At 34.5% G+C, this 13,348-nt stretch overlaps 1 protein-coding gene across 1 annotated transcript in view; it reads right to left on the bottom strand.

Annotated features, from left to right (window-relative positions):
• The window catches only part of MALRD1 (MAM and LDL receptor class A domain containing 1), a 234,212-nt gene that overhangs the window by 36,291 nt on the left and 184,573 nt on the right, over nt 1-13,348 (bottom strand). Inside the window, exons 35-36 of the mRNA XM_054274046.1 lie at nt 9,811-9,936; nt 7,703-7,769 (exon numbers count right to left, since the gene is read on the bottom strand). Of these exons, the coding sequence (XP_054130021.1) occupies nt 7,703-7,769; nt 9,811-9,936 (193 nt within the window). The remainder of the gene's footprint in view (nt 1-7,702; nt 7,770-9,810; nt 9,937-13,348) is intronic.

Below are 13,348 nucleotides of genomic sequence, written 5' to 3' on the forward strand. Positions count from 1 at the left end.
TGAAAATCAAATGAGAAATGTAGGCTATTTATCAGAAAAGTTGAATCCTTTCAGCAACATTAGCATTGCTGGTCCAACCATTGCTGAATTCTGAGGAGAAATTTTTTTTGCTTAATCATTATTATATGTCCCAGTAATTTTCACTGTAGCTACTAAATCACACCCTTCTCAATTAGATTATAGTATCTTCAAATTAAAACATCAATTATTTTGTTCAGCTACTAAATATAATTCTCTCTCTGATCTTGAGAGTTGCAATGACATTGATAATGTAGGAAAATCACCTTTTAATAAAACATGCAGTTACTTTTATTCCTGAAGCTGTGTTACCACCTTTCAACTCCAAAATTTTGCAAGAAAAGGTTGTACAAAGTGTTCATCAAGTTCTTTAACTTGAAATTGTCCCAGAAATTCCTTGCTGATTTTCTTTACAAGTAAAAATCTCCCCACTCAGCAAACATATAATGAAGAGGCAATTTGAAAATTCATAGTTCACAGTTTGTTTTCCAAACTGACCTGCGGGCCATATTTAAAATAAGCACTTCCACTATGAGTGCTCTTCTGATTCTATCAATGGGTCATTCAAGCAAAACTTTTTTCATTTTTCACAGTCATATTTCACCTCAGGAAAACACAGAAAGACTATAAGCTACCTAGTTTGTTTCCAGTTTTAAAGATATCTTGAAATTTTTTTTCTGTAAAAAAAAGACCAAAACTGAAGTCTAAATGAGGAAGTCTGATTTACATTTGAATCAAATGTTAGAGATTGCTAAAAGATATGATCAGAAATCTGTTGTGAGACTATTCTTTGTGTCTATTCAGTTGTATTTATTCATTTGACTCTAACATCTCGTTCTCAATTATGTGCAGTCAAACTTTAGCAGTTACATAGGGACAACCTTGTTTTAGTTCTATAATAAGAAAACAAAAAAAAGATTCCTTCTGAAATCATTGGATTAAGCAATCACCTGATTCAGACCACTCACAAGAGAGCTTCACAGCATATCCCTGCCTCACTGCAGTAGGTGGCAAACAGTGCTGTGTATTCAATTAGGTTTAACTAAGTTAAATATCAGGGGTTTTTCCCCTCATTTCTAGAAGTTGCAAATGCATGAATCAGCTGGCTTCAGTGTGATAAAGAGCTGACCTCAGGATCATACTATTATCTGTAGAGGAAGACGAAGAGCAACACTTGAAGTAAACTCCTTCTAAATACAAAAGATAGCCAGTGTATGCCATTGATAATTGCTCAATGGCAAGTTTTTCACTAGAAAAAAATTATTTGGCCAAATGTATTTACTTTGAAATAACTTAGTACAACTAAATGAAAAAAATCCTAACTCATTAAACAAATTTGACATATATTTTTCTAAATGAAGGAACAGTATTTTGTAAATTCTGATATATGAAGGATTCAAAAGATTTTACTTTTTTTTTTGTGTTGAGAAATGATCACTGAACATCCTGTGAGCAGGCAATCAGCATGAGAAGCAAAAGCTGTTTCATCCCAACTATTGCAAAAGAGATCAAATGGTAAGATTTTTGCAGCTGAGTTTCTGTCGCACTGCACCATAATCCCTCTAGGATTTTCCTTTGGAAAAGGCCATGAAGTTAGAAACGTGAAAAACTAAAAGGCAAGGGTATTGTTGTATCAAACATCTTGATTTCATGAAAAGTTTCCAAATAAGAAAGGATCAAGACTGAACAAAATCTTTAGGAAACAGTTTTCTGTAAGCAAACATTTAAAATGCATTTCCATCATCATATTGTATATTTTCTTTCACGAAAAACTGTGTCAAATTTTTTTCTGAAGAATAGATATATTAACTTGTCTTCCTATTCTTAATTATACCCAGCTCAGGTAACCTGAATTTGTTACTTAATTTGCACCAGCATCACTTTTCAAATGAGATTTGGGTAAAGGAAAGATAAGAAAAAACCCCTTCTCTTTACCAGCTATATATTTTTGTAGATGTGTCTTTGCTTCCCAAAATCCAAATGTTAACATGACATTTATTTTCAGTGTCTTATATTTTTGAGTACTCATCAAGGCTTTTGTTTTTATCCATGGCTACATCCTTATTTCATTGCTCCTCTATGTACAATTGGTTTTCATGACTACAACTTCCCTGACTAGGTGTATATGCTCAATTTAGCATTAACAATTTACCCATGTCCCACTTGTTCAGTAAACCTAAAAGAAAATTCTTAGGGAAGAAGTGAAATCGGTACCAATTTGCTTTGTTTGGGCCATTAACAATCTGCAGTGAATCAGCAGCTGCTATGCCAGCAATCCTCCCTCTGAGGTGGGAATTTCTGAGAGGAGCAGGAGAAAATGTAGCTGAAATGGAAACTGCTTTCTTCTCTTTTTATAAACTCTCTTTACTCATGAATTGATGTTTCTATATCATCAGTGTTAAACTTCATATTTCCACCAAATCACATTCCAGATGCTTCCAAATGTTTTATTTTCTTAGGCTGGAATAGTATTATCACTCAATTTTCCTGATATCCAGTGTGATATAAAAACAATCCTCCCACTTTTAGTTTTTAAAGATAACTACCACCCTCAGTCCTCAAAATTCAGTAACATAGAACAAGTAAGAGTAGATCCAAGGTCAAACATATTTAGGAAAAAACCAAGAACCCTACATTAGTCACCGAAAAATATTGTCCAGTGAGGATGTAGGATTCACCTCCGTTGCCTTATATGATACTTAACTGGGAAAGGTATCAAACAGTCTACCAAGACATTATGTGACGCTGCATGCCACTTGCAGGGCTCCTCAAAAGTTTGTCATGCTTACTAGAATGGTCTAACTATGTTTCAACTACCAAAAACACTCCCTTGTTTTTTTTTTTTTTTTAATTTTGTGAAATACTGTTTGCTACTGTACTACTCATGATTAAATTGTTTGCGATGTAAAACAATTTGTGTTAAAATAATCAGCTTAGAAGAAGGAAAGAAGTAAAAAATAGAGGACCAATTAACCTGTAGCTCTTCTAAAAAGAATAGACAAGAATTCCACTTCTCTGAATGAATGGTTACCCTGTGAAACCAATTCTTTTTCTAAAAGGAACAAAAGAGAAAATGATCTTCTTTACTTTTATCACATAAAAGAAAAAACAAAATAATTCTGTTTCTGTATTTTGGGCCAAATCTGCATTTAGATACACAACTACAAAGACAGTAATATTTAATTTTCTATTTATAATGACTCCTTGCAATTTCAATCTCCACAGCCCAGTTAGATAGATGTTACATATTCAGTGAATTTAAAAACTGTTTAATGAAAATTTATTTCTAATGTGTAATATGATTGTTTAATTAAGTGCATGCAATTACTTTTTCTTTTAGCTAAAGGATAGAACCTTACAGTTCAGACAAGAATAAAAGTGCTGTCATATGCTCTTTAGTACTACTCATTGTAACTACTCTGAAATCTGGTATATTATGCTGAAAATATTTGTGAAAAATAAAGGGAAAGTCAAGCATTATATTATGTCCTTTCTAACTTAAACAATTCTATTTTTAGTAGGGCCTGCAGAAACAGAGCCAGGGATATTGGTTTTAATGTGAAGAAGGGGAGATTCAGACTAGATATAAGAAAGAAATTTTCATAACTAACTTCGTGAAATGCTGAAATATATTGCCCAGAGATGTGGTAGATTCACAGTCAGGTTGCATGGGGTACTGAACAACCTGATCTAATTGAACATGAACCTACTCATTGCAGAGGGGTTGGATTAGGTGAATTTTACAGGTCCCTTCCAACTCAAACCATTTGATGATTTGATAATGATTTAATATTTATTATATGTGAAGTTTACTACATTTTGAATGTGCATGTTTAATATTACTCTTTTCTAGCTGGATGAGAATGAAAGGCATGTATGAAGAGTCTGGTTTGGTGTTTTGGGGTTTTTTTTCTGTTCTCAGTGGTTTTATTTTTCTTTCAATACTAGTGCAATCTTTGAAGCCTCACCCTTCCACTTTAGTGTGTTAGAAACACACTTTTCCCAGCTTGCTTGCTCTCCTCTATATTCCTCTCCTACGTTTCCAGGAGTCTGTGGTCTCACTTTAAAGCAAAAATAAAACAAACACAAAGAAACGTTGGACAAGCAGTCGAGGAAAGCATACATATAATCAAAGGAATGATTTTGAAATCGGAGGATGGAAATTGCAAAAATTCTAGTCATCATTGCTCAAATTATCGTGATTTGCTGGTGCAATCATCGTAGCTGATTGCCAGCACCAGCCACTTGGCTGCATATTGACCTCAGTCAGGACAAATAGGAGTCACATTTTGTCAAATGAGAGTGGCCATAGAATTTCAGATTAAAGCTCCATCTAGTTTGGCAGACAAAGAAAATACCCATGAAATAGAAAGTACAAGACAAATGTGTTCAATATGCACCCCAATTACTCTCCTGACCAAATACCAAAACCAAGTGCAAGTGACTTTCAAAGCGAACTCAAAACACAGATACCAAGCAGGAGCAGGACAGCCATCAAGCTGTGTTTGGTTCAAGTAGGAAGAGAACCATCACCCAAGCACCAGTGCCCTGCATTTACTCACGTGCTCTCACTGAGAGCATGCACCAGAACTAAGCAGTCACATTCTCAAACACTGGGCATCCCACTGATGTTACTGCAGTCATTATGCCCCAGCCTAGAGAAGCTGTTTTCAGCAGCATGAACAAAAATTACAGCAATCTGATACATCAGCTTTCTTACCCACTCCAGTATTTACTGAAATTTTATCTAGACTTGTAACCACTGCTTTTGTTTTCACCAGGCCTACAGACATCTATTCACAAAGGAATGTCAGAGCTCACCTTCCACTGCTACTGATCCCTCTTAGCTACATCCTCTTGAAAGACAGGGTAGTGCCCTATCTTTCAAGAGGATGTAGCTCTTTATTATTATTATTAAATATTAACTTTATATATATATATGTCTAAGCTACACAAGCTCACACATGTAAAAACATACAGCATCAAAGGAACTGGAGAAGCACTAAATGTAAAAAATCTACTGTCTGCTTTCAGTCTCTTCAAATAGTTCAGATGCTAGGGCTTTCTTTTGCCTAAGCAGCTACTGCAAATCCACTGTTCCCATTCCTGCAGGTTAAACTACTGGAAGAAGGATGTACAGTCAACTACTTCAACCCCACTGCATTAAATCCACAGAAAAACTCAGCTGTTATCATCAGTAAAAATGTTTTCCAGAAGGTCTCAAACTAGCCTAAAATGAGCAGCAATTTCAATTCTTATAGGATTTTGATGGAACAAATGAAGCTTTGAGAGCTGTCCACTCCAACTTTTGCCAAACCAACATTCTCAGGGAGGCCTGAGAATTACTTTTAAACTCCAGACTCGGGTTTTGTTTTATAGAAACTACAGCAGAATCATCTCACTTGGGGGAAGATCAGAATCCATTTTGCCAGATAAAATTTTAAGAAAAGGATATGTTAACAAATTTTCTCCTTTTCCGCTGTGTCACTGAATAGCATTAGTCAAACCCAGGGACTTCTAAGAGCGCTTTGATCCCCACACAATTGCCTCTGGGTGTTGAGGAAGACTCTGTCACTTCTGTGGCAGGGCAGTATCCGGACTCTGTTCTTTTCAAGAGTCTCTTTGCGGTGGAACAGGCTTTCTGCACTCTTGAACACTCTGCTTTTTCTTCTGACCTATCCTGCAGTCTAGATGAACATTTGTTCTCAAGGGAGGAAGATATTTCTATCTAAAATTATCATTTATTTTTCAGGAGACTTAGAGTAAAAACTGAGAACTAAAAGGTAAAAAGCCAGCATATTTTTCATGAAAATTTATATTTTTCTGCAGTTATTTTGGGGTTTTGGGGAGTTGTTTGTTTGTTTCTGGTTCTGTATTTTTGTTGTTTCCCCCCTGGGTATTGAAAACTAATATACTTCTACATTTTTAATTATTTCAGGTATATTTTGGGGGGGTTTTTTTTGGTCTTTTTATGATCTTGATGTGGAATTTCAAGAAGTCAAGCAGAAGTTTATTTTAGTAATGATTAACTCCCCTTTTATATATATAATTCCTTAAAAATATTATAAAGCCTTGAAAGGTATTGATATGAGACTCTTCCCATTTGTAGTTCTCCAGCCACTTCCCCTACAGGCAGTTCTCAGAAAGTCTATTGCAACATGCCCTGGTGTTCTGGCATTCTTGTGCAGAGATGACCAATTTCCCCAACACAAGCAAGTACAGCTTTTGAAGTTATGTCAACCTCCCAGTTAAGGATTTTTTTTTTCCATGCCTTTGTTCTGATTGCCTGCGCATTACATCAGAATTAAATATGTTTCTTACTGAATGCTGAGGTAAACTACCCTACTTACTAGTTTAATTTACTGGTTTTATTCCAACTGTTGCCTATTTCTGTGGGTAAAAAATATTTGCTAGTTTGGGTTACTTTCTCTTGCAAGTCTGAACAGAAATTCAATTCTCATAATTCTCTTGTACACCTAAAATCTCAATTACTCCCCCAGAGCTTTGTCCCTACAAGCAATTTTATTTTTGATCAATGATTTAATCTACAAATTACAAACCTCCTATTGCAAATGCCTTTATTTTCTTCTGACTTTTCATTCTGCAGTCTTTCCCTATGATTTTTTGTTCCCTTTCTCTCTATGTGTTCAAAAAATTTTGAAGCACCACCTTGATGAAATTCCAAGATTTTTGGATTCTCTGGCAAGACACTATTCTCTGTTCTATTATAGTGGACATTTTTAGGGAAATCTGCAGGTAATTAACAGTTTTTTCTGAAACCCAAATTTGAATACCCTATATGAATGTCCTTATATTTTCTATGTTATGTATTAAATTTCTTCATCCAATCAAGGATAAACCTGTGTTGAAAGACAAAGCAGGCTCATTAATGTGCATCTCCTGGCAACCAGGAGACAAAGCTTAGTATCTAATCTTGACTAAGGTAGCTACTGTGATAAAACAGTTACTTCTTTAGTAATTTGGCAAACTCTGGCAAACTCCACTGAAGCATGTGAAGGACAAGAGCATGATAACACAACACACACCATCACTTTCTTTGCACTTAGAAAGTCTCCTCTAATTTCCCAAAGGGAAACAGTGATATCTTGTTTTAAAGAGTTGCTTCAGATATCCTGAGACTCTTTCTAATGGCTCGTACATTCTACACCAGAATTGCATACATTTTTTTTTTTTTATCAGAGAGTATTTCCAGAAAAAAATGCGAACATATTTTAAACACCTTTTTTTTTGGGGGGGGGGGGGGGGCGATAAATGGAAAAAACCCTTTTTTTTCCCCAAATGCCTAACAGGAAGATGAAGATGAGTATGTGGCCTGCTGTAAAATCTCATCTGAGCTATACAACACCCTTCTGCAAATAAGGCACAGAAATATATGTTTTGAAATGTTGCAGTGAAACATGAGACAGAAAACTTAGGGAGTCAGGCCAAAAGGTTATCTCATGAAATGAAAGATAAAAGTTACAGAAAATTCTATCTGATATATAAAATTCTTCTCAAAATGTGATTTAACTCACTGAGTGTAAATAAAAATAGTGTAGACACACAGAGACTTTTAAAAATACACTTCTACCAAATATAATTTCAATCCCTGGGGAGCAAACCACCTGTTTCAACAGCAGCTTTCTCCAAACTCAAGCACAAGTCAATTGTCAATGAAACTTACTGGCATAATGGAATGTCATCTTTGAGGATGCATTTTCCTCCATTTTTGCAGTATTCCTCAGGACAAGCTGCAAACACAAAGGTAAAAATTGTGATTTCCCCCTCTTTTTTATTACATTTGTCATTATTTGATTTTCAAAATGGCAAAATATTCAGACCTGTCTTTTTGAGAGCTTAGCACTTCCAAAACTTCTTTTTTTTAGATCTGGACTTGGTAATACAAATGTGAAGTCATAAGAATATTACAAGCAATGGAGTGGTCTTGAGCTTACTGAAATGCTGAGCTGCACTTGAACAAGCTTCAAATTTTTCTCAAATGAGATTTTCACTGACTCCAGAAATAGAATTTTTGCCACTTACTTGATTTTCAAACAACGGGAATATATAAAGTAAGACCCAAGAGAATTGATCTAATATTTAATTAGTACCTGTCTACATTATTAGTAATGGGTTTTATGTAGGGCTGGTGAACAGACACTGCTTTGTGACCAACCCTTTTATTAAAGGTATTCAGAATTTTAACACTTAGAATCACATTCTCATAACAAGGGAAATCAGGCTTTAAAAGACAAAAGGTGTTGAAGTACTTGGTGATATTCTTTTAAAACCTCTTGATGTCCCTTAACTTGGATTTCCACATCATCACGTTTAGTTTTACTGAAGCTTAGTCTTACATTGATTTAGCAAGAAAAACCTCAAAATCAAAAAAGAAAAAAAAATCCCCTCAATCTTCTTCAGTATGAAAAACACTGGTAATATACTAATTAGACCTAAAGAGTTTTGAATATATGCAAAATGAAATTGTTTCATTCAGCATATAACAGTGCTATTCAGTGTAGACACCTCCAGTGTCAGGATTAAATTTTGAAAAGTGCATTACTTACTTAAAAGGACTGCTTTCTGAAAAAGTAGTGGAAGATTTTTAAATTACTGTTATGAATATCTACTAGTTTATGCTATATATTCTTTTATAGTGAATTAATTTCATAATAAATTTCTTTTAATTTAAAATAATTTTTATAAATCAAATTTACCAAGTATGAATTCTCTCATCATTATAGAAGTGGTATTTTTTAATGTTGAAGTAGGATTTCTTCTCTCACATGAGCAACCTGGGCTTGAGGTGTCCCTGCTCAAGTCAGGGACATTGCAAATTTGTGATCTTTAAGGTCCCCTCCAACCCAAACCATTTCATGATGCTATGAGAGATAGTGAACACAATACTTGTGGTCAAATTTCACTCCCAAAGAAACTTGTGGATGCCTCCTACCAATAAGTGTTTGTAAAAACTTTAATTTTTAAATAGACATTTAATATATTATAATGAATTATATCATTGCAATGCATATTTTTATCACAAAACTCATAAAAATTATTAAAATTTTTTAAAAAAAAAAAGAGAGTTAAATTCTCAGCTAATGCAACTTGAGCAAAACTGGCAGAGTGCTGTCAGCACAGAGGTGGTCAAGAGTTTATATCTGTCTTGGGGAAGAGCTCCAGTACCTTTCTGTAATTTAAGGGGACATTTTGAATCTAGAATAAATTATTTATATCACCATCATCTATGTACTTATTAGATTTTGTTAATAAAAATCTAATTCACCTTGAATGTGTATTATTGTCCTCTACTTATTTTTCTCCACCATTTAACTACTACAAATCAAACCTGAATATTTTTTCAAATGCACTGTGTTAAAACAAATGCTATTTAGTTTATTTTCCAAGCTGGATTTATAATACACTTGGAAAAAAAAACAAACAACAAACCCACAAATAAGCAAGCCTTTTACTCAACACTATGGGTTAACTCAACTGGCTAAATTAAGGGAAGTCTTAAAAGTATACTACAAAGGGTTGGGGTTTTTTTGAGCAATGTGTTTATATGGTAAGAAACACCTCTTATGAAGATGTTAAGATTTTAAGCATGTTATAAATATTTTTCTCACTTTCATATCTGTCATGCTTTCATCAGGAAAATTCATGCCTAATATAATTTGACAAAGTTTTAGCAGAGGAACCTCGGTCAAGTTTGAGGACTGCCAAAACATTCAGTAGGAAATAACTACACTTTCTTTGTTTCAAATGATATTTTAATGCAAAACTAAATACCTGAGCAGCCAGACTCATCAAGGCTGGAATCAATGCAGTCTACAACTCCATCACAACGCTGGGAGAGTGGTATGCATTGACTAGTTGAAGCACATAACAAAGAACCATTGGAACAATCTTTAATGGCTGAAATGAAAAGTAAATGGTCATTATCATCAGATGTATTTTTTTCCTCCCTGTTCAAAAACTAGCAGAAAAATTGATTCATGCTGTAGGATACAGACTTGCATCTGTGTGACCTCTCCAAGCTTTCATCTTCAAAGACATGCAACTTTACTACTGAGATGCTAAATAAGTAAACAAATACAGAGCACAGATGGTACAGAAACCAAATTTTCCCATGTAATATTTGTGAAGGAGTGCATATTCACTCACAATGTTGAGAGTGAATACTGCAAAATCCCAAAGAAAACCCATAAAAAAGGTATCAGCAAACATAATTAAGTCTCATTCAGAAACTAGTTTCAAAATGATGGAATCAATTTGTTTACACATTATTTTAACACATTACAGAGGGAACAGTCATAGCAACAGACCTAATGTTTGAAAATTTTGCAGTTAAGGACAATGACACCAAGTTATTGGTGCTGAGGTAAAGAATATAAAGACCACATGAAGGCACTTAAAACAGTAAAGATATGAACATAAAAATATCCAATTTTCATCTATATTTATTTTCCAGGTGCAAACTAAACCAGTAGAAGGTATAATGATATCACAGCCACTTTGAAAGTATAAATTTTTTAATATTTCATAGGTATTTAGCATTTACCAAAACTACAAGATGTACATTTTGGAACACTACAGAAAACTGAAAAATTAATTTTTATTCATTGCTATTAGCATTTCAATCAGGTGAAAAGAATGTTGGTCTGTGGAAAACTAATGTATACATTCCACTGGTGTTAATATGTTTGGTTTACAACCTTAGTATTGTAGTCAGGGAAATAAAAGACTAAATAGGTGAAGTAATATACCCTCCACTAAAACTGTCAGCAAGAGAGCCAGCCAAGTAGAACATTTTTAACTGGACAACAGCTCCAGAATTTTTTTGTTAAATGCAGCAAGTAACAAAATCCACTTCATTAGTAGGTATAAAACAGTATTAGCATAATGTTGTACAACCTAACTGCTATGTGAACTCCACAGGAAATTCTGTCTGCATAAATTCCTAAGTCATGAAGAAAAGCATTTCTGTGGCAGAAACTGTGTTTTTAGTAGGGACTTGACCAATGTTTTTTTGTTTGGTTGGGGTTTTTTTGTCCTGGCCTCCTTTAGGGCTTTATCCTTAATCTCGGCAAGATGCATTTTGACAACTAGTCTTTATCACTAAAGAAAACTTTCCCATATGAATTCCTGAATTCAGAACCCAGAACACTTTTGTTCTACGCTTAAATAGTGTTGTGTTTTGTTTTGCACTTAAATGAATAAAATTGCTATGGGACACAATATGGAAAGTGTCAGTAATTCCTAAACTGAAGTTTTCTAAAATGAGGAGGTAGATTTGATCTGCACCAAGGAAAAAAATATCCATCTAAAATCTAAAAGAATAAATCCCCACTTTCAATCTGTACTATTATTAGAGCACACATAGGTTGGAGTTACTAGCACAACAATCAATTTTATAGATCATGCATAAATTTCATTAAAAGAATGAAATTTCTGAGATTTTTACTTTTTCTCTCTGACCTTCCCCAGTTAACAAACTTCAATGGGTTTTCACCTGTTATAAGTAGGAAGGTAAAGATTAAACACTGTGCTCTCATGGCACACACAGCTGGATCTCAGCACCAGCTGTGACACTAATCAGCTTTCCACTGATTTAATTCCAAACTAGCACAAATAATTTTCTTTTTGCTTTGCCTTCTTCTCTGCTTTGCTTTGCTTCTCTGAATTATCTTCTCCAGTGAAGAAACAAGAATTACTGCTTCTGTATTTCTATCTTATACTGTCAAGGCTTGCATGTTTATTTACTATGAACCAAATTTGGGAGTAACAATGAAGTACAGACTTGACTAATTTTCCTTCAGACCGAGATACCCAAAGTTCTGAAATATCTATGGAGAATATTTGTTCATTGAATAGACCAGGATTTAATTTCTTCTTAACCCCTGGGTTTTGTTTTGAAGTCAAAGCAGTAAAATAAACAAAACAAAGGAGTATGTCAATTGTTTAGGTAATACACAAAATCATGGAGATCTTTTGGCTTTCAAATTTTGAGGCTCCACATCAGTTTCTGGGGTGTGGAGTTGGGATGTACATGTAATAGAACACAGCATGGATGCCTCTACCAGAGGACAGATTGAGGAGGAAACAAGGTCAAATGAAGATTACCCATGAGAGGTTTATTTGAAGAAAGGAACATGCAAAATTTCTATGTGTCTTTGGGGTATGTAGAATTTAACATCTAAGTTATCTCCAAAATCATGTCTTCTGCCAACAAAACCACAGAGTTCACTTCAAAACAAAAGACTTACACAGATAGTCTGTCAAATCCATGCCAGTTTAGTAAACTACTTTGCTAAATAATTGGCATGAATAGTAGCCTGCATTTATATTTAGTAGATTGGATAGAAAATATTAAAGAACATGAATTTCTAATCCACTAGAAACTGATTTTTTTACCATTTTTTTTCATTCTGATAAGGATGAGAAAAATGTTAAAAAGGTGTTAGAGCATGACCAGTTTAGGAAGAAAAGTGCTTATATGTAAAAAACCTTTTTTTTTTTCTGTGTAGCTAATTATTTTGAAATTCCTGGAATGAAACATTTGGTCTCAGTTCACCTGCTAATAATGAAATATTTTTAAATGGCAGACACTCACTTTTGTGTCTGTTTGTTTCAGATGCTTCTCCACGGCATCTCATTGCGGTTACATTTCAAAGCCTATTGACCTTGTGCTTTTTTTGTGAGCCCTTTTTCTTGCTTGGGGCGGAGATTGCTGCTATTTCATGAACAGACTTGATTTCAAAATCCTTGAAAGGTCAGGACTGCCTTAAATGTTACTGAATAACAGAAGTGCAGAAGCCTATCTTTCTGTCATATCACGATCAGAGGTTACAGAGACAATGCAAATACAGCTGACTGATTTAAGGAAAAAATGTGGAAATGCTTGTAAATATTAACAGAAACACAATTGCAGGGTTTTTTTAAACACTTACTAAATTATAGCAAGGAAATTAATATGCATGAGCAAAATTATTTAGAAATGTAAAGCATCTCTGCAATAATGCATTATATGTGACACAAATAGGGGTTTATTTGACAAGGGAATAATGAATTTTACACTGAACTTTATTGTGTTGAACTTTTCTTTTCTAAAACTCAGGAAAGAAAGTTTGGGTGGGTGAGTTACCATTGCCCTAACCACCACCATGTGTCAGAACTCAGCAAATCCCTCCGGGTGTCCAGAATTGCCGAGGATCCCACTGGGGGCTTGGAGACCCTGGCACCCAGCCCAGAACACCTGAGGATCTGATTATGACCCCTGGAGCAAGTTACCAGCTTTGTACGAGGACCTGAAATTCACAGAAGTTTA

Source organism: Melozone crissalis, unplaced genomic scaffold, assembly GCF_028551555.1.
Source record: "Melozone crissalis strain CALT ecotype California unplaced genomic scaffold, PUWL_Pcris_2 ptg000016l_1, whole genome shotgun sequence".
Lineage (NCBI taxonomy): Eukaryota > Metazoa > Chordata > Aves > Passeriformes > Passerellidae > Melozone > Melozone crissalis.